The sequence below is a fragment of the Myotis myotis genome, unplaced genomic scaffold, assembly GCF_014108235.1.
Source record: "Myotis myotis isolate mMyoMyo1 unplaced genomic scaffold, mMyoMyo1.p scaffold_m19_p_3, whole genome shotgun sequence".
Lineage (NCBI taxonomy): Eukaryota > Metazoa > Chordata > Mammalia > Chiroptera > Vespertilionidae > Myotis > Myotis myotis.
The window spans coordinates 116,702,014-116,724,679 of NW_023416335.1; the positions used below are offsets into that span (position 1 = coordinate 116,702,014).

The 22,666-nt window shown below is 40.5% G+C and overlaps 1 protein-coding gene and 1 pseudogene across 7 annotated transcripts in view; one reads left to right on the top strand and one right to left on the bottom strand.

The window, feature by feature from the left end:
• The window catches only part of CDK8 (cyclin dependent kinase 8), a 164,301-nt gene extending 142,902 nt beyond the window's left edge, over nt 1–21,399 (bottom strand). For 4 of the 7 annotated variants that reach the window (XM_036298197.1, XM_036298196.1, XM_036298195.1 and 1 more), the window contains exon 1: nt 20,564–21,201. In XM_036298197.1, the coding sequence (XP_036154090.1) occupies nt 20,564–20,691 (128 nt within the window). In that variant the 5' untranslated portion in view covers nt 20,692–21,201. Of the gene's footprint in view, nt 1–20,563; nt 21,202–21,379 lie in introns of those variants that run through there. The other 3 variants (XM_036298198.1, XM_036298201.1, XM_036298199.1) reach the window with 2 other exon arrangements.
• LOC118649680 lies at nt 12,000–13,475 on the top strand (annotated as a pseudogene).
• Nucleotides 21,400–22,666: the final 1,267 nt, after the last annotated feature.

Here is a 22,666-nt window from a genome sequence, read left to right on the forward strand (position 1 = left end):
CAAAGGGGTGCACCAACAGTGTCCACCTCAGGTAATTGGGGAGGCTGAGCCACTGGGCCCTATAGGACACCTAGCACACAAAGCCACTCTATCAACACAGGGAAGAATAAAAAATGTGGAGACCGCTGAAACCGGTTTGGCTCAGTGGATAGAGCGCTGGCCTGTGGACTGAAAGGTCCCAGGTTCGATTCCAGTCAAGGGCATGTACCTGGGTTGCAGGCACATCCCCAGTGGGGAATGTGCAGGAGGCAGCTGATCGATGTTTCTGACTCTCTATCTCTCTCCCTTCCTCTTTGTAAAAAAATCAATAAAATATATTTTTTTAAAAAATGCGGAGACAAAGAAACAGGTCACAAATGACAGAAATGGAGGAAAGCAAACTACTGGATATAGAGTTCAAAACCACACTTATAAGGTATTTCAAGAATTTTCTAGAAACCGCTGATAAATTTAGTTAGACCCTCAAGAAATCTAGTGAGACCCTTGAGGATATGACCAAGGACCAACTAGAAATTAAGCATACACTGACTGAAATAAAGAATATTATACAGAGTTCCAACAGCAGACTAGAGGATCACAAGAATCAAGTCAAAGATTTGAAATACGAAGAAGCAAAAAACACCCAACCGGAAAAAGAAAATGAAAAAAGAATCCAAAAATATGAAGATAGTGTAAGGAGCCTCTGGGACAACTTCAAGCGTACCAACATCCGAATTATGGGGGTGCCAGAAAAAGAGAGAGTACAAGATATTGAAAACCTATTTGAAGAAATAATGACAGAAAACTTCCCCTACCTGGTGAAAGAAATAGACTTATAAGTCCAGGAAGTGCAGAGAACCCCAAACAAAAGGAATCCAAAGAGGACCACACCAAGACATATCATAATTAAAATGCCAAGAGCAAAAGACAAAGAGAGAATCCTAAAAGCAGCAAGAGAAAGACAGTCAGTTACCTACAAGGGAATACCCATACGACTGTCAGCTGATTTCTCAACAGAAACTATGCAGGCCAGAAGGGAGTGGCAAGAAATATTCAAAGTAGGTCGGGACAGCCCCGGTTAGGTTGAAACGGCCCCAGTGAGGTCAGGACGGCCCCGGTGAGGTTGAAACGGCCCCGGTGAGGTTGAAACGGCCCCAGTGAGGTAGGGACGGCCCCGGTGAGGTTGAAACGGCCCCAGTGAGGTTGAAACTGCCCCAGTGAGGTCGGGACGGCCCCGGTGAGATTGAAACGGCCCTGGTGAGGTCGGGACGGCCCCGTTGAGGTTGAAACGGCCCCGGTGAGGTTGGGACGGTCCCAGTTAGGTTGCAACGGCCCCGGTGAGGTTGGGACGGCCCCGGTGAGGTTGAAACGGCCCCGGTGAGGTCGGGACGGCCCTGGTGATGTTGAAGCGGCCCTGGTGAGGTCAAGACGGCCCCGGTGAGATTGAAACGGCCCCGGTGAGGTCGGGATGGCCCCAGTGAAGTTGGGACGGCCCCGGTGAGGTTGAAGCGGCCCCGTTGAGGTCGAGATGGCCCCGGTGAGGTTGAATCGACCCCGGTGAGGTCGGCATGGCCCCGGTGAGGTTGAAACGGCCCCAGTGAGGTAGGGACGGCCCCGGTGAGGTTGAAACAGCCCCAGTGAGGCTGAGATGGCCCCAGTGAGGTTGGGACTGCTCCAGTGAGGTTGGGACAGATAATGGGGACCAGTATAGACTGTTGAACAGGGGTAGATGCAGAGGCAGAGCAACACTGAACAGACTGTCAAACTGCAGTGGGAAGCCTGGGAAGGGTTTGGGGGGGATTAAGAGATCAACCGAAGGACTTATATGCCTGCATATAAGACTAACCAATGGACACAAGACACCGGGGGGGGGGGGGGTGGTATGAGCCGGGGGAATGTCAAGGGGGGGGGGGAGGAGAGATATGTAATACTCTTTGTAATACTTTAAGAAATAAAAATTATAAAAAAAGAGAAATATTCAAAGTGATGAATACCAAGAACCTACAACCAAGATTACTTAACCCAGCAAGGCTATCATTCAAAATTGAAGGTCAGATAAAGAGCTTTACAAATAAGAAAAAACTAAAGGAGTTCATCAACACCAAACCAGTATGATATGAAATGCTGAAAGGTATCCTTTAAGAAGAGGAAGAAGAAAAAAAGGTAAAGATACAAATTATGAACAACAAATACACATCTATCAACAAGTGAATCTTAAAATCAAGTGAATAAATAATCTGATGAACAGAATAAACTGTTGAATATAACAGAATCAGGGGCATAGAAAGGGAGTGGACTGACAATTCTCGGGGAGGGGAAAGGGATGTGGTGGGTGCAGGAAGAAACTGGACAAAAATCGTACACCTATGATGAGGACAGTGGGGGGGAGGTAAGGGCAGAGGGTGGGGTGGGAACCAGGTGGAGGGGAGTTATGGGGAGAAAAAGAACAACAAATGTAATAATCTGAACAATAAAGATTTAATTAAAAAAAAAAACTTGCTGGAGGTCACATAGCTAAAAATAAAAAAAAAGAAAAAGAAAAGAAAAAAGAAAACCAGCAAGCATACTTAAACTCAGTGGCAAAGTACAACAGTAATAGAGCAAAGACACTACCTGATCAAAGTAAAAAAAAAGGTTAGGAAGTAGTATATATACTTGGTGAATATTTATTTGGCTTGCATTGAAAACTTTAAGTACTTAAAGAAGATATGAATCACCTTTTAGAATTAAATGGTTCTATCTCTCCCCCCACACACACAAAAAAAAAATCCAGAAGAAAAATAAAATCCAGAAGTATGAGAAACATTTGTTACTTTGAAGATTTTCTTATGTTTTCTATTATGCATTTCTGATTCTAGCTCTAGTCACAAGCCTAAAGGGGATCTGCAGAGGTTTGGTCATGTTGGCTAGAGTAACTTTCAGCTCCAGGATATCTGGTTTAAATTCTTAAGCAGAATTGAATCATTTTTGTACTAAAATAGGTTTTCAGACAAAAAGATAAAATATTTGTGTACTACTTCAGCTTCCCATCTATAAGGAGTAAGTACTTTATAACTTCTGAAAAGTACGTTTATGCAGAATTACTAGTTTGTTTAGCAGTACTTAAAACTTTTTTTATGTCTCTTCAAAATTAACAAAATGCAAGAAAAAGGGAGAAAACAATTAAAATACATCAGAATTGTTTTATAGATAAGTAGAGGCCCAATGCATGAATTTGTGCACCAGTGGGGTCCCTTGGCCTGGCCTGTGGGATCGGGCCAAAACCGGCTCTCCAACATCCCCCAAAGGGTCCCGGATTGGGAGAGGGCATAGGCCAGGCCGAGGGACCCCACCAGTGCTCGATCAGGGCCAGGGAGGGATGCAGGAGGTTGGCCAACCAGGGAGGGACCACGGGAGGACTCCAGGGCGTGTCCGGCCCACCTTGCTCAGTCCCGATCGGCAGGACCCCAGCAGCAAGCTAATCTACCAATTGGAGCGTCTGCCCCCTGGTGGTCATTGCATGTCATAGCGAGCAGTTGAGCGGCCTTAGCATATCATTAGCATATTACACTTTGACTGGTTGAATGGACGACCAGACACTTAGCATATCAAACTTTTATTATACAGGATCACCTGTCTGCTTATCTACCATGAATAACAATTCCATTAGCAGTAGAAGAGGCTCCAGCTTCTTAATCTATGAAGGTAAGCCCAGAGATGAATGCAACTGAGATAGGTGACAAGGAATAAGGCCAAATCCAAAATCAGTACAAAACAGAAAAAGCAAGCCAAAAAGGGGAAGAAAGGAAAAGCGCCAGGCATGGAATGAGAAGAACAAAGCCAAGCAATAGGAAACAGGGACAAAGGTCATCTAAATCAAGCATGTCAATGGGCCCTGTGGCCCACAACGAATATTTTTGCAGCCCCGCCAATATAACGGTATATAAGAAACGTTTTAATAAAAATTTCATAACTTAATTTTTACAACATCCTGTTATATATAATTATTAATAACGAACTACAATGTTCACTAATGACTGATTACTATAATCATGTTGCATTCATCTCCTTTGCACACCTTACACACAGGTGCACCATTTCTCTCCACTAATACTAGCAGCAAATATTTTAGCAGCCAATTGGACTGACTGGTTTGTTGTTCGCAACAGGAAATATTTCACTTTCGAAGAACAAGAAAATAGGTTTATTTGCCTTACGCTTATTAATTGTGCAGTTATTCAGTGTCTGGTAAGTTAATGTTCAAGAAAAAATATTAATTTTTATTAAAATGTTCTATTATTTTATGTTATTGATTACTCAATTATTTCAGCCCTTTGTATTCAGCATGTCTCTATTGAAAGAAACTTCCATTTCTATGTAAATTGAAGTTTTTTGTTTTTTTGAGGTCCACATAAATTTAAACCTTGTTTATTTGGCCCGTATTAGCCTTTGAGTTTGACATGCTTGATCTAAATAAAAGTAAAAGAGAACTAAGGGTCAGAGCTAAATCACTGGTTTGAGGCAGAATACATTAAGGGCATCAATCATTTGTGATAGGAACAAAGTATGACGGCAATATTAAATTGAAATAAAAAAGTTTTGCCGGAGCCGGTTTGGCTCAGTGGATAGAGCGTCGGCCTGCGGACTGAAGGGTCCCGGGTTCGATTCCGGTCGGGGGCATGTACCTGGGTTGCGGGCACATCCCCAGTGGGGGATGTGCAGGAGGCGGCTGGTCGATGTTTCTGACTCTCTATCTCTCTCCCTTCCTCTCTGTAAAAAATCAGTAAAATATATTAAAAAAAAAAAAAAAGTTTGATGAAAGTAAACATAAAGATGTAAAAACATAATGTAGTTTTAAACATCCACAGGCACTTAAAATTTTTTATCCCAACGATTCTAACTTTATAATGTATTTAACCCCCATTACTTAAATATGTCATTACTGTACCTATTCCCATTTCTTTCTTCCAGATAAGTTTTGTTTTTGGAGTTTTTCTTTGAGTATAATTGGTACAGCCTTTTTAGAAGACTTAAGATTTGAAGCCCAGGCCTGTTAAGAGATATATGCCGGGGAAACTGACCTGATATTCACCAGTCTTGCAGTAATGCACTGGGGTTTTTACTAGTAACTTGTGCTTTGGCATGATGATCAGTCTCTAGAAGTGATGGCGAACCTTTTGAGCTCAGCATGTCAGCATTTTGAAAAGCCCTAACTTAACTCTGGTGCCGTGTCAGATATAGAAATTTTTTGATATTTGCAACCATAGTAAAACAAAGACTTATACTTTTGATATTTATTTTATATATTTAAATGCCATTTAACAAAGAAAAATCAACCAAAAAAATGAGTTTGCGTGTCACCTCTGACACGCGTGTCATAGGTTCGCCATCACTGCTCTAGAACCATCCTTGATAGAAGCCAGGAGGAATAGAAACCCCTGTTGATATAGTAAGGGAGGAGCTTCTCTTGCTTCATGAAAACTTTGCTCCTTGCCAATGGTATCATCCACAGCAAATATCCTGTGGGAACTTTGGGGACCTGGGAAGTTCTATCTTTAGCAGAGAAGTTGTGCGCCAAGACAGATGTAAAGGACATTTATTGCAGTACTTTGAAGAGCATAAAAAATAAAAACCTAAATGTCCTTCCACTGGACCAGCACATCACATTATATCCATAAAATGAAAAAATGAGCTGATGAAATGAATTACATTGTATGTGCTGATATTGATCTCCAAAACATATGAATTGAAAAAAGCAAGGTACAGAATAATATATATATCATGCAATTTGTGTTTAAAGATGACATACAGACCATTCTAAGGAATTAAGATACATATCGCAACAACCATTAAAGAAATTATTGCTAAATGTGACTTCATAAAAATTAAGAGTTGCACATAAAAAATAATGCTATAATATTGTATGTCAACTATACTTTAATAGAAATAAATTAATTTTAAAAGAGAAAAATACCATAAACAAAGTCAAAAGATGATTGTGTGTACAAACTGGAAAACATATACAAGAAAAATGGGGATCTCCTCTCCCTCTCCTCCCCCTCTCCTCTCCTCTTCCCCTTCTCCCCCCCACCCCCCGCTCTCCTCCCCACCCCAAAAAAGAAAAGATAAATGGGTGTACAGCTTGCAAAGAAAAAACTGAATGTCCAAGACGAGTGATGAGACTTAAGTTTTCACTTCCTCAGCATATTTATATTTTTTCCATAGGCATGTATTATCCGTTCAAAATAAATAAAATATTTAAATGAATTTTAAAGTCTACCCACACATATATATGCTTTTATATGCATATACACAATTAGCTAATGACAATGATTATCCCTAAAGAGGGAGACAAATTTTCCTGAGTATCCTTATGTGCTGTTTGAATTTTTTTATCATGAGAATATATTAACTTTATAATTTAATCTTATTTTATAATAAAAATACAGTTGTTGAAAGTATATAACCTTTGACCCTAAAATTCCACTTCAAGGTATTGATACTACAGTTGGAAAACTGCAGAAATATTTTCGAGGAGCTTTGCTAACTGTAATGGTTAAAATTTGGAGACTACTTAAATTTTGCCTGTCACTAGAGAACCGGTTAATTAGATGTATATTTACATGCATATATATGTATATAAGGTGATGCCTTAAGTCAGTGGTTCTCAACCTTCCTAATGCCGCGACCCTCTAATACAGTTCCTCATGTTGTGGTGACCCCCAATTTCACTGTTACAAATTGAACATAATTAAAGCATAGTGATTAATCACAAAAACAATATGTAATTATATATGTGTTTTCCGATGATCTTAGGCGACCCCTGTGAAAAGGTCGTTCGACCCCCAAAGGGGTCGCGACCCACAGGTTGAGAACCGCTGCCTTAATTAAAATGATGACTTTGAGTTATATTTAGCGACATGAAAGTATGCATAATATTCTTGAATGGAAAAAATATAAGATCATTGTAAATTTCCTTATAAATTACATCCATAAGAGTTATCTGGAAAGATGATGAGAAAAATAATAATTGTCACCTAGTTGTACAGTTAAGGCTCTCAGTTTCTATACACATTTCTGGATTATAAATTTTTTTAACAATGAACACATATCATCCTATCTAATAATAGACAAACATGGTAATTGACCGTACCTTTGCTGCACCTCCCATTGGCTGATCAGTGCGATATGCAAATTAACCACCAACAAAGATGGTGGCTAATTTGCATACTACAGTCAGGGCGGGACAGCGCCATCCTGCCTACCCCGCCACCATCTGGGCCTGCTATTTGCGACCCGGGGCAGTGGGGCAGGACAGCACCATCCTGCCTGCCCTGCCGCCATCCGGGCCTGCTATCTTCGACCCAGGGTGGCAGGCATTCATGTGTGACCCTACCCGGGGCGGCCGGGTGGTGCAGCAGCGATTGGCCAGCCCGCCCGGCCTCCATCTGGGCATCCTGTGTGCAACCTGACTCAGGGCGGCCGGGTGGGGCAGCAGCGATTGGCCAGCCCGCTTGGCCTCCATCCGGGCATCCTGTGTGCGACCTGATCCGGGGCAGCCGGGTGGGGCAGCAGCGATCTGCCGGCCCGCCTGGCCTCCATCTAGGCATCCTATGTACAACCTAACCTGGGGCAGCTGGGCGGGGCAGCAGCAATCCGCCTGCCCTCTTGGGCGTCCTGTGTGCGACCCGCCCGGGGCAGCGCCCCAACCCCCGGATCAGCCCTGCCATGTGCGTGACCCGGGGCGGCGCCCCAACCCCCGGATCGGCTCTGCTGTGTGCGTGACCTGGGGCGGCGCCCCAACCCCCAGATCGGCCCTGCCGTGTGCGTGACCCGGGGAGGCGGGGCAGGCACCAAGGGATCAGGCCTGCCCTCTGCCACCCGGGGAGCAGGCCTAAGCCAGCAGGTCGTTATCTCCCGAGGGGTCCCAGACTGTGAGAGGGCACAAGTGGGGCTGAGGGACACCTCCTCACCCACCTCCCCTACCAGTGCACAAATTTTTGTGCACCGGGCCTCTAGTCCTATATAATAAAATCCTAGTATGCAAATTAACCGACGGTGGAACAACCAGTTGCTATGACGCACACTGACCACCAGGGGGCAGATGCTCAACACAGGAGCTGCCCCCTAATGGTCAGTGTGCTCCCACAGGGGGAGCGCCACTCATCCAGAAGCCGGGCTCATGGCTGGCGAGTGCAGTGGTGGTGGCATTAACCTCTCCCGCCTCCATTGCAGGCAGGCAGTAAGGAGTGAGGAGTCCCAAACTGCAAGAGCCCCAGACTGCAAGAGGGCGCAGGCCGGGCTGAGGGGCCCGCTCCCTCAAGTGCTTGAATTTCATGCACCAGGCCTCTAGTCATTTTTATAACCAGTAAAAAAAGTATTTTCTTTAAAAAAGAGAGAACTGTCTTTAATAGCATGGAATGAAGAAATAAATGGTATTTACAGGCTGAGCTTCAGTAATAGAGCTAATATGGAACAAAAGATGGAAGTAAAGAAGTTTTTCAATACTTGGCCTTAAATGATAAGGCTAACCATTAAAGTACCAAAACATTTTGGATAATATCTACAAAATGTGCTATAATATAAGCTCTGCTGTCCAGAAAAACCTTTAGCTGAATTTTTCTTTTGTTTAAATACTTAATTCAGACACCCAATTATATCTTTGCCCTCTGTGTGGCATATGGTACTGCCTTCCACTCTTTCTGGAAATACTCTCTCCCTAGCAGACAGGATTCTATCTATAAGGTCCTAGTTTTTCTCCACTCTGCTGTGTACAGCCAATAAGCTGTGTATAGCACAATTCCTGTTGCACAATAGGGGACTCTCGGTTTTCTCCACCTCAGCACTCAATTTCTGAGCCTCATGGATAGACATATCCTCTTCTACATTCTGTCCTAGGTCCTCTTCTCACTGTACACACTATCCCTAGGCAATTTCAAGACCACTCAAGTACTTGGTAACACCCAAGTCTATCTCTATCCAGATCTCTCTCTTGGACAGTAGGTTCATATATCTACCAAATGGATATTTCTTCTTAGGTGTTTAATTGGCACCTAAAATTCAATATATCAAAACAATTCATCATATTCCTCTTCAAACGTACTCCTCTTCCTGTTTTAACTATCGATGTGAATGGCAACATCCTGCTTCTCTTTTTTTTTTATTGATTTTTTACAGAGAGGAAGGGAGAGGGATAGAGAGTTAGAAACATCGATGAGAGAGAAACATCAATCAGCTGCTTCCTGCACGCCCCCTACTGGGGATGTGCCTGCAACCAAGGTACATGCCCTTGACCAGAATTGAGCCTGGGACCCTTCAGTCCACATAACATTCTGCTTCTCAAAACAGAAACTAGGCCATTATCCTTGGTTAGTTTCACTTCTTCCTCTCTCACATCCAATAATTCAACAAGTCCTATCATCCTCTCTGTCACTTCCCTAATTTAAGCCACCAGCATCTCTCACCTGGGTTATTATTACATTCTTCTAACCCCAGTCCCCTATAGCCATTTTAATTGTATTGCCAAGCAATATTTTAAAGTTAATACATCAACTTGTTTCTGTCTATATAAAATCCCACAAATGACTGTCACTATCTTCAGTTTGCCCACCACTGACTTAGACCATGAGGCTATTCACTGCAGCATCACCTATATCTGGCATAGGACCTGGTGTATTACAGACATTTGGTAAATGGCTACCAAATGAATCACAAATATACAAATTTATCCCTCCCACCCCCAAAGAACACTACACCTAAAAAGAAACTATAAAATGTCAATATTTAAATGATTTAATTTTACATTTAAAAGCATCTTCAGCCTGGCCAGGTGGCTCAGTTGATTAAGGCATCATCCCCTATGAAAGGTTGCAGATTCAATCCTGGTCACTGATCTGTTTTTCTCTCTTTCTCTCTTCCCCTACCTCTCTCTCTAAAATCAATGGGAATGTATCCTTGGATGAGGATCAAAAAATAAAAGTATCTTCAATGTTAAGTCAGTGCTAGAAAACAAATTACAAATATGCCTTACTTTGTGCTTGACATTTTCTTGGAAACTGTGTATAAACAAAACTTTTTACAAACTGAGTTACACCATAAATATGCCAGGAGAGCTCATGTACTTAAAAAATATACTTGTTTAATATAAGCCATAATACCAATGATGGACGCGTTTTTGTTTGTTTGCAAATATATTTTTATTGATTTCAGAGGAAGGGAGAGCAAGAGATAGAAACACCAATGATGAGAGAGAATCACTGATCAGCTGCCTCCTGCACACCCTACACTGGGGATCGAGCCTGCAAACCAAGCATATGCCCTGACTGGGAATCAAACTGTGACCTCCTGGTTCACAAGATGACGCTCTACTACTGAGCCGCACCGGCCAGGCAAGGATGAGTTTTTTTAATTTCTTTAGTTTCCTAGACAACATATAAACAAACTCAGGTGTATAAAAACACCCAGAGTAGGCTCTGCATCATGATGTAAAGAATTCCTCTCCTTAGGATGATTATTTGCTAGAATTCATGAGCCATTATGAAGTTATAGATTTTAATGAGCTTGTCTAGAGAGATGAGTAACAGAATTATCTTTAGTAGTAGTTAACCTAAATAATTTTTTATTCACATAACAAAAGTAAAATTCAAGTATGAAACCATTATGTATTTAAACAAAATTAAATGCCAACTGTGGTTCAGAAACTAATTATATTTTCCTTAAGTTTAGAAATATAGGTTTGATTTACATTTAAACTGATTCATTTACAAGGCATATGTCAAAAAATACTTTCTTTGTAGTGGCTCAATTTTTCGAGCCTTATGTTTTTTTCAGCCAATTAACGAAGTTTATCTCTGTCTTTGGCTTTGGTTTTGTTCAATTCTGTTCCTGGTATCAATATAGCCAGCCTATCGGACTTTGCTCTTCTGGGTAAATTCACATGGTACTGCTTTTTTATTCTATCATAATATGTTTAAGTTTTTAATTTTAGCAAGTTTAAAAGGAAGACTTTCAAATATGAATTTCAGGTATACCACAAATAAAAAAGTATTAAATACCTGTCAACATTTGGCAATGTGCCAGAAACTGAGGGGAACACAATTACTGCCCCAGAGGAAATCTATAATATCTAACCCATAAACATTCACCAGAAAGACCCAAAGGACATATAAACATTAACCACATATACACTGAAGTAGTTACATAATGCATCTATGAAGGACTATGTTTTCTGGGTGATGAGTGAAGAGGGAATTATCCAAGTTGTATGTTAACATAAAGTAGTTAGAATTTCTGAAACTAAATGTTAGAACATATTTCAAGCGAGAGGAAAAAATTTCTAGCACAAGGTAGTCAGAATGGTGGTCTGATTTGATGGAGGAAGAGTTGTACTATTTTGTATTTCAAAATCATTGCAATAATATAAAGTGTGAACACTGTCCTAGCAATAGGAAGGCTAGTTGGGTCTTACAGACAAAGAACAAAGATCTTGATCCTAAAACAAAGTCAAGGTAAAGGCACTCAAAAGTGGTTCTCCAGCTGCTTTGAAAACTTTTGGTAATTTCTCAAAAAGCTAAAAACAGAAGTACCATAATTCCATACCTGGATATATACCCAAGAGAAATTAAAATCTGTCCACATAACACATGAAGGTTCAACTAGTACATGAAGGTTCACAGCAGCATTATGACTAGAGGCCCGGTGCACGAAATTTGTATACTGGGGGGGGGGGGGCACGAAATTTGTATACTGGGGGGGGGGGGGCATGTCCCTCAGCCAGGCCTGTGCCCTCTCGCAGTCTGGGAGCCCTCAGGGGATGTCCAACTGTTGGCTTAGGCCTGTTCCAAGTTGGCAGTCGGACATCCTTAGCACTGCCGCAGAGGCGGGAGAGGCTCCCGCCACCGCTGCTGCGCTCGCCAGCTGTGAGCCTGCTCCTACATTGACCCTCTGCCCCCTCGTGGTCAGTGCACATCATAGCGACAGGTTGTTCTGCCATTCAACTAATTTGCATATTAGACTTTTATTATATAGGATAGCCAAAAAGTATGAACAGCTCCTCTAGTGTTCATGTTCATGAAAATTGGCGGCTGCTGAGTGGGACACAGATAATAAGGATAGTCTCCCACCACTCCCCCTTTCTGCTCACCACCAGTGCTCAAGAGCATGTTGTGGTGCCACCCAATTGTTCACAGACCAGCTGTTCCCGAGGGGTTGGGGGGGGCCTCCTCTACCAGTTCAGCAACAAGTACATCCAGCAGACCAAGCCCCTCACTATGGAGCATACAATCAATCTGTACCCTCGTACTAATTATACTTTTGGTACAAAAGAACCCCTCTATGAGAAGGGCAGCTCTGTGGCAGCCATGAGGGAGGGATTTTATAAAACTGGATGAGAACTATAGAAGGGGTTCTGATTCTACATGAGCACTGGCTACCATATGTTACTGTTACACTGGGAACAACTTTCTTCAAGCTACCAAAGGAAAATGAAGATGAAGGACTAAAATGCTTAATGGCAGAGATACTCTGTCATCAGGATGGAGTCCTACAAGACTGGGTCATTGATGACTGCATTGGTAACTGGTGGAGACCAAATTTTGAACCTCCTCACTATCCATATATTCCTGCACATAATATAAAACCAAAGGAACATAAGTTGTTTTTGGTTCAACTTCAAGAAAAAGCCTTGTTTGCAGTCCCTAAAAATTACAAGCTGGTAGCAACACCATTGTTTGAATTGTATGACAATGCACCAGGATACAGACCCTTTATTTCGAGTCTCTCAGCTTTTGAGCAGGTTCAACTTTATATACAACAGAATTCCCACACAGTGGAGAAGTATGGCAAAAGAAGCTGTCTGTAAGCACAACTCTACAAAATACAGAATAAACATGGTAGAAATGTTTTTAGTTTTATCTCTTTCCCAACCCCTAAATTGTCACCTGCTTTCTATTATTTCAATTATAAAGTTGATAGGAAGAACTAGATAGTGGTGTCAACAAATGTGATAATGTTTAATTTGCTTTTGTTTCTATTCATATGTTTTTGTTACATTATAGGATGTGAATTTCAAATAAAAAACAATTCAAATGTCCACCAGTTGATGAATGGATTTAAAAAATGAGGTATATCCATACAATGCAATATTATTCAACCATAAAAAAGAATGAAATGCTGATACATGCACAACATAAATGGTCCCCGAAAACATGTTAAGTAAAAGGCATAAAAGACCACATACAAATTATATGATTCCATTTAAATGAAATGTCCAGAACAGACAAATCCATAGACAGAAAATAGATTAATGGTTGCCAGGAGCTGGAAGAGGGGCAATGTGGAGTGACTGATGATGGGCATAAGGTTTCTTTTCCGAGAGAATTAGTATCTCCCCAAATTACAGAAATCGTAATGAAAACATAGTTCACTCATTTGTTAATTTCACTGGAATTTATGGACTGTCTATTATGTATATGATTCTATCATAATGTTTTTTGAGATCTTTCCCCATAGGCTTCTAGGCACCTTTTGTTATTAAACATCTTCCAAATTTTTTTTTAAAGTCTAGAATTAGATAGTGGTGATAATTGCACAGCCTTGTGAATATATGTGCACACTTGAGAAGGGCGACTTTTATGGTATGTAATGTATCTCAATTTTTAAAAAGTGGTTCGGAACATTCTCTCTGCCATAACACATCTGACGGACATGACATAATTCCATTACTGAAGGCAGCTTGCTATAGCAGGAACTGATTTTGTGACTTTGACAATAATCATACTAAAGAATACTAAGAATCACTATACACAAAGGCCTTCAAGTCTCATGATCAAAATAACAGGTGAAAGTCACTTTTTCAGTGACAACATCAAGAAATGCCTTGAGGTGACAAGAGATCTCTAAAAAGAAAAAAAGAAAAATCAGTAACAAAGAGATGACCAAGGCCTACCTAAGATGGTGTGAATGAAAGGATTTACAAATTGTTCTGAAGGAGGAAAGGACAGTAGGATTTACATTCCCCAGCAACAGCTACTCCCAGAAAAGGAGTAATAAGACAATGAGGATTGAATTCAACAATAAAAGGCACTGTAAGAAAAATGACACCAGCTATGGGGCATAATATACATTTATCAACACTAACTGGCATATACAGTTCCCAACTTACATATGGATCACATTTCAAATGTTTGTAAATCATTATTCTGAACACATTTTTCCAAGAAATAATTTTTTTAAAAGTAGTTGTTTGCACATGGCCTATAATAATTTATAATAATTTGTTATTATTTCTGTTTTTCTTGCTGAAATCCAGCATGCCAGAAGCCATTTCCCTACTTTCCATCTCTTCACACATCAAAGTCCCACCAAGAGAATTCTGCCCCTCCAATCTGTTGCCACCACCATCTCAGCAACATAAAAGAGACTGGCTACCTACTCCTTATGTAGGTGAGGCCAAAGAAGTGTCATCTGCTATCCAGAGCTGTAATCAAAATGGAGTTCTGCCATGGCAGTTTTACATATGAGAGTCTTAAATCAGACACTTGGATTTCAGAATCTCCTTGTATTCTGATTTCCAACATTCTTGTGATGGAAAACTGCCACACAGACAATTAAAGGTGTTCAGTGCATGCTGATAAATTTATCCCTGTTATTAAATAACAGAAACTTTGTCATGTCCATTGAGTACAATGGAACATTTGTAGTGCATGTACTACACATGCAGCAGATCAAAAAATGCTAGCAACAAAAATAAATACGGAGGAAAGGTGTAGGAATAAAAAAAAATTAATCTCACAAAATGTTGGGGTCTATAAGGGCATAATAGAAAGCACCCCTCATTGTCCCAATTCCTCTTGAAATACCCTTTCTGATGAGATCCTCTCATCTTCTAAGGGTCAAACAAAATGTTGATATCTTTGGGAGGCTTTTCCTGAAAACCTTAAGCAATTGGGAGCTTCTATCTCTATGTTCCAACAGCACTTTGTATTAATAATTATAGTGCTTATTAAATTGGTACAGTTTATTTATATGTTTGTTTCCCCCATAGATCTCTCCTCAAATAATGAAATATTTTATTCATCTTTCCAGTCCCAATACCTTGGACAGTGCTTGGCACATAGAACGGATTTCTTCAAATGTTGGGAAAAAAGGTAATTTGCCAGTCTTACAAGAAAATGGGATATAAGCATGACACCTCTAAGTGGCCTAAACCAGCAGCTGCCAACTGGTGGTCTATGGACCACTAGTGGTCCGCAAGGTCCAAAAGGTTGGCGACCACGGGCCTAAACAGTGGATCTGAAAGCACTGATACCTAAGGCAGATAAATTCAACTCGCAGTAGATAAGAAGTACAGTTAAATACTCTGCTTTTCCCTTTTCATCATGCTTTTTATTTATTTATTTTTTATTTTATTTTATTTTTTTTTATTTATTGCTTAAAGTATTACAAAGCGTATTACATATGTGTCCATTTTATCCCCCCGCCCTAGACAGTCCCCTAGCCATCATGCTTTTTAAAGGTTATAAGGAATACTCCTTATTGGGCATACAAAATCCCCAGTGATGGGGATTATTACATGTTGTATTTGGCACTCTGACATTTAAAGAAATATCTCAATTAAACTGAATTTATAAACAGGTGTCAACAGTATTCAAAGAAAAACTATTAAATTCCTTTGGGAGAAATAAAGGATTCTAACCAAGTTCATAGTTAAGGAACTAAAATAAAACTGAATAAAAGCTCCAATGCAGATTGAATCAGAAGAATCCCTGTGCTAGCCACCAAATGAATGGTTCACAGAGTGGGAACAGGGACTAGCCCAGGGGTGGGCAAACTTTTTGACTCGAGGGCCACAATGGGTTCTTAAACTGGACCGGAGGGCCGGAACAAAAGCATGGATGGAGTGTTTGTGTGAACTAATATAAATTCAAAGTAAACATCATTACATAAAAGGGTACAGTCTTTTTTTTTTTTTAGTTTTATTCATTTCAAACGGGCCGTAGTTTGCCCACGGCTGGACTAGCCCATAACTCCCAACATCTTAAGAGATAAATATGAAGAAATGTTAAGTTAGTCTAAGACATGTTAGATAAAGTAGCTGTTAAGTCTTTGTGAACTTCCTAACTTCTTTCTAGGAGTTGATGAGAACCCACATTAAAGCATGAGGCTAAGAAATATGGAAGTAAACCATGATTTAAAGTAACATTTTTTAGTAGTTTTTACATAATCATGCATAACTATTACATTTTATATTCATAATTTTTAGTTCCTTAAATCATAATACTAGAAAAGATCGTAAAAATTATCAACTGAAACCCCCTAATCTTACAAGAAACCAAGGTCTACAGGAGCAAACGACTTGCCCACAGTCATATTGGTAACAAGAGGCAGAGTGTAAACTCAAACTCAGGTCTCCAGTCTTTCCAATTTTGAGTTCTTTTTACTAGATGAAGAACTTTCATATCTTAACATGCTTTATAAGGGTCTGGTAGACACACACATATACGTGTGTGCTATGATGCACACACATATATCTACATACATACTTTAAAAACAAACAGCCTCTTCAGAAATGTACTAAAACAAGTACACCAGTTAACTGAAAAGATTAGTCCTGGGATAAAGCATTTATATTTTCAGAATGACCCACTAAAAACCAAATCTTGATGTCTATGTTTATATTTATTTTAATATATCAATTATATGAAGCATAATGGTTAAGAGCATGGGCTATACAATAAAAGAGCTGCTTGTAATCCTCTAATTCTAGCTCTGAAACTTAAGTAGTCATGTAACCTTGGACAAACTGGCTTAACTTTCCTAAGCCTCAGTTTCCTCACCTGCAAAACTGTTAGAGAAAAACAAAACTGACTTAATATGGTACTTGTGAAGATTAAATAGAGGATGACCTTAAAGGACTCTGCACAGGACCTGGTACTTACACAATAACTTAGCTATTATTGTCATTTTCATTGCCTACTAATCTCTTGGTTTTCTATAAAAGTTTTCTATATGTTTAACATAAACACCCATATACACACATATGCACCCAATTATATATTATCTGTTCTTTAGAACGTAGGTTAAAGAAGTCTAAGAATCCTACTCAAGAAAACTCCTTTTGGCCCGGCCGGCATGGCTCAGTGGTTGACCTTCAATATATCTATGAACCAGGAGGTCATGGTTCAATTCCCGGTCAGGTCACATGCCCAGGTTGCAGGCTCAATCCCCAATGTGGGGCATGCAGGAGGCAGCCAAGCAGTGATTCTCTCTCCCTTCCTCTCTGAATTCAATAAAAATATATTTTTTTAAAAAGAAAACTCCTTTTGCCTCAGCCAGATGGCTCAGTTGATTGGAGCATTCTCTGTACACCAAAAAGGTGTGGGTTCAATTCCTGGTCATAGCACATACCCACGTTTCGGGTTTGAATTCTGGTTGCGGTGCATACAGGAGGCAACCATTGATGTTACCCTCTCACATCCATGTTTCTCTGTTTCTCTCCCTTTCTCTGGCTCTCAAAACCAACAAACATATCCTTGGGTGAGGATTAAAAAACGAAGAAGAAGAAAGCTCCTTTTGCTTTTCTTTTTTGGAAATCAAACTCTTATTCCAAATTGACTTTTAAATTCTAAAAATGTCCAGAGTTCAGAATTTAAAAACACAAATTTTTTTGCCTTCTCACAGTTTTCCATTCTTTGGAACAAAATAAGTTTAATTGCCTAAATTCTGCAAAGAAAAAGTAAAATTGACTCAGAAAATTAATCCCCCTGCTTCTCACTAAAGTACCCTTTTGGTGTTCAGACACAAAGGACACTATCTCATTTATAATAATAGTAAGAGCAAATTATTTCCAAGATTTATTGTGCACTTATTTTTTAACTCTATTAGAATTTGAAATCAACACAATTATAAAAACTCCTTTTTCCATGTATTTACGTAATCATGCTTCAAATAAAGTATTTCTCTCTGCACCACATTCCTAAAATGCTGAGTTTATCTAAGTGCAGTATACTAGCAGTATAGTATTACTAATTCTTTAACTCAAAGAAATGACCTTTCAAGCTGTGTAGTTCCTAATTTTTTTCTAATAATTCATGTTCTATGATGCTCTCTAGAGAACTGAAAGGATACAAAATTTAAATACATTCATTTCAATAGCCAAATTTATATAAACAAAACATTTCATTTTATTTTAAATCTCAAGACTCTTTTTGAAGATGCTACTGTCTGGGTCCTGAGAATACTCTGAAATTTCAGTTACAGAATATATAATTTAATTTGAATGCAAATCAACACTAGAAAAGTTATTTGATCATCAACTTTCTATAAAAGGTTTAACTACAAACTACAAATTTTATTTTACCAGGACTTAAATTACATTTCACTGACATAAGATCAAAAGAACCTCATAAATACAATGCAGTATTTTACCATTTAGGTTATAAAAAAAGAAGCTAAACCAAAAAGTATTCCCTCTAGAAAACAAACACTGCTTTAAGTAATTTTAAAACTCTTTGACATTTGATCCATTTTTTTAAAAGTTCATCCTATAAACAAAATCATTAAAGGTTGCTGGAAAACAACCCCAAAGAATTACAAATAAAAAAGTTATCTTTTCCCAAAATGCAAAATTCAACTATCACAAATTACTAAGAAATGTTCATATACAATACATTCAGCTATTTTTAAATTGTACAATACTTCTAAAATTATTTTCAGCCTAAATTAAAACCTGACCATAAGATATAAAATGTGGTTTAGAGTACCTTTTGATAATATATGATATTATAGTTTTTAAATAACACATAAAAGCAAAGTTAATTAAATTTGCAGATTTTATTAGCTTAAATCGGTAATTTATAAAAACAGAACTGGCTTCTCTCAGAGAGGTTAAAAATAATTTAAAGTCACCATAATTTTATAAAACAAATGACAGACTGGTCAAATGTACAACAGTGTTCAATCTCATGGGATTAGGGTTTTTATGAATATACTAAAAAAAATTATTATATTGGGGATGGCAAGATGGTTTAAGGTTTTTGAAAAATAGTGTATGGGAAGTTAACAAGGATCATTTTTTAAATATATGTGTTATTACAAAGTAATACTTCAACAAGAAATATAATTAAACAGTCAACATTCTCTCCAGACACTGATTTCTCAAATGTCACCAGACTACTCATTTTGCTAAAAAGTACTTTTCAATACATACAGTACCCAGAGCCTCAAGTTTTCAAATTCCTATCTTTTGCACTGCATTACTGTTGCATATAAACACTGAAATGCACATCCAAAATTAGAGTTACTCTATGACTCTTAGAATACATTTTAAGTTTTTTAGAAATATATATCAATAAATCTAAGAAAAAAATGTTGAATAAATATACACTTCCTTTTCCAATATCCAGAATACTAAAGTAGTTATAAATATGGCTTCCCTTCCACACCCCCTAGGTAACTTACTTCAGCTTTATGAAATGTTTCATTTTTTAGTACTTACATAGTTCTAAACATACCCCCCTTACCTAAGTTGGGAAAAAAAGCAATTATTTTCATTGTTAAACAGCAGCTAAGCAAACTAACAGAGATGGTCAAGTAAAGCTACTTTGTTTATAATAAAATCTAAAGATTATATAATAAGCTTTGACATTATCTTTCCAGCAATTGTCTATAATATTAAAGGCAACAGAGACAACATCCGTTTTTACAGGAGGAAGACAAGGCATTAAACACATTTTCTCCTCAACTAAGAATTGCCTTCTCTTTTGTCAATATTACAAGACATTCATCTACTGACAAAGGAAAAACGAACACTTCACTTGCCTGTTTAAGAAACTAAACGGGGAGCAATACCAGTCATAGACTTAATTAAGTTATTAATAGGGAAGAATATTTAAAGCAAAGCGGCGATTTAAAGTTCATTGCCAGCTGCTAAATTTGGGGGGAGCCAGACGAAGAAGATAACCCCTGTTTGTGCCTGCCTTTTCCCCCACCACCCACCCTGCACCAAACCCCCATTGTTCTATGTCAAACTCACACTAATGGTATCTACGCCGCAACTGCTACATTTCTGTCTCCGATGATTACTACCAGGAACTCTTCAGACTGGATGGACCTGCTGCTCTCTTTCCCCAAAATAAAATCCAAATCTGACAATCAATCAGTCACAAACTGGTAGAGGAAAGGATCACAGCTTCCCTTCCAGTGGATGTCACTCCAGAAGCAGGTGAGGAAATCCCCAGAAGTTTACCGTAATAAATCGACACCCCCACCCCACCCCCCAAAAATGATTTAAGCTGACATTTCATAACGAATTTCTTTTTTAAAATCTAGCACCGAAACCCTTGAAAAGTACACAGCCCAAGGCACAGAGGCTCCTTTTCCCCATGGGCCACCAAAGTAGAACACAGGCGGCAGCACTCAGGATTCGGTGTGGGTTTGGATCCCTGGTACCACTTCCTGCCCAAACCTGGCTGGCAGGGCAGACGCGGGCGCCGAGGAAGCGGGGGACCGGCGCCCCAGCGCCCCACTCCCCCTCGCGGCTACCTGCCCGGGCCCGCGGGAGCGCCGCCCAGCGCGGACACCGCACCGCACCGCACCGCACACTCACCCATCCTTCCTCTTGGCTTTGTAGACGTGACCGTAAGTGCCTCGGCCAACTTTGCAGCCCTCGTATTCAAACAGGTCCTCGACCCGCTCCCGCTCGCTGCTCAGCTTCACTTTAAAGTCATAGTCCATTGTCACAGCCTCCGAGGCCGGGGAGCTGGGGCCGGGGACCGGGGGACACGGGCGGAGACCGGGGAAGCACCGGCAGCCGCAGCCCCCGGGAACCCTCCCGCTCTACACCCGGCGGCCGCAGCACCGGCCCGACTGATGCGGCAAGAGCTGGAGGAGGCCCCGCGAGGGCGCTGGGGACATCCAGGGGGGCGGCGGGACAGTGGCCGGCAGGGGGTGGGGTGGGACCGGGAGGCTCCCCCGGACGAAGGAGAGCGAGCGGAGGGAGAGGGCTGGGGGTGGGGAGAGGGTTTCTCGCCCTTGTCCCCGCTGGCTCCCGGCGCCGGTGCCCCGGCTCTCCCCGGCCGCGCGTACTGCTCCCGCTGCGGGGAGCGGCCGAGCGGCCACTGCGGGTCCTCCTTCTCCCAAACGCGCACTCACGCCTCACCCGCTCCCACACGCACGCTCGCACTCACTCATTCACTCACTCTCCCATACACTCCAACAGAAAGGCAGCTCCGCACAACAGCCGGTGCCTCCTCAGAGAGAGGAGGAGGGAGGGGACTCTCGGAACACGGCCGCGGCTGTCGCAAAAACGTCGCGAAGGCTCGGGCTCCCTCCGACCCTCCCTCCATCCCGCTCCGCCGCGGCGGTCTGCCCCCGCCCGAGCGGGCACCGGGGACCAAGTGCAGGGAACAAGGTAGCTACTGACCACAGCTGCAGCCAAACGCACCACGTGGACGTCCCGACGGCGGCCAGAGCCCTAGAGACTACAAAGCCCAGAATGCACGGGCCGCTGCTGTTGCCACCTCTCCTACGACTCCACCCCATACCGTGGGGATATGCGGAGCGTTGCATGATGGGATTAGTAGTCCAAGGTGAAATAAGTTTCAATCACTTGAGGGGGAAAAAAAATCTTATAGCGATATTGTTAGTGTCTGTTTCGAATCCTAAACTTAACCAAAGAAAGTCACGTGTGGTGGAAGCTAGTTTGTATTAAAATAACATTTTGTGCCACTTCCAAACTCCAGATTTCAAAGGGCATTAGCATTGTTTTTTTTTTTTAAAAAAAAGGCAGTATATTTGTGAATAGCTCAGGGACTATCACTTGATGTATTCTTGTCGTTCACTGTCTAATAAGGGCTGCAGAATGATATCAACATACTGATACACATTACAAACATCAGTAAAAGTGAACCACTGACCAGTGTCCACGCTAATCCTAACTAGTGTTACTCATGTGACAGATGACCCTCCAAATGCTTCCCATCCGTTCAGAGGGGACGTTATTTTGAGTATGACCTGCACATCTGCCTGTAAACACAGCAGTTTGTAGCCATGATTACAGCAGTGGATCTAAATCCATGGGAACTAATTTATTAATAATTTTAAGGTAGGGAAGGTGTCAGCTGGAGGAGTCCCAATATGTTGACAATAATCCCTTATTTGGTCTTAACATTCTTAATTAGATGTCTATTTTTGTTTATTTTATATTAATTTTATATTTGTATTTCTCTTAGAGTTGCTATTGTTTGCAGTAATGCTCTCCACTGCCCACAGCACTTATAATCTCTCCCACTTTTAAAATCCCTAACACTTTTTTCACCTTTCCTATGGTATTCATCAAATTCTGTTTGTCTTTTATTTCCTGTCTTTGGATAGATTATAAATTCCTATAGGAAGTCATATTTGCATCTTCTGTAATACCTATAATGCCTGGATTGTGGTACACAGGAAACATTGTTGAATTAATGAGTAAACGTGTTTATTTCAAAAAGATTCATGTACAGATGATGACAATGATGCCATTTTATGAAAAATTCTCATAAGTGTTCTCACATAAATTTCTTTGTAGAAAATAGTGAGTTCACCACTTGTTTCAATGAAGTTGTTTTTACCTAGTACATGAAATCTTATTTAGTGTTTAAGTACACTGACTGGTTAGGTGGGCCTGATTGTGAATCCTGCTTTGCCATTTATTAGCAATGTGACCCTCAGT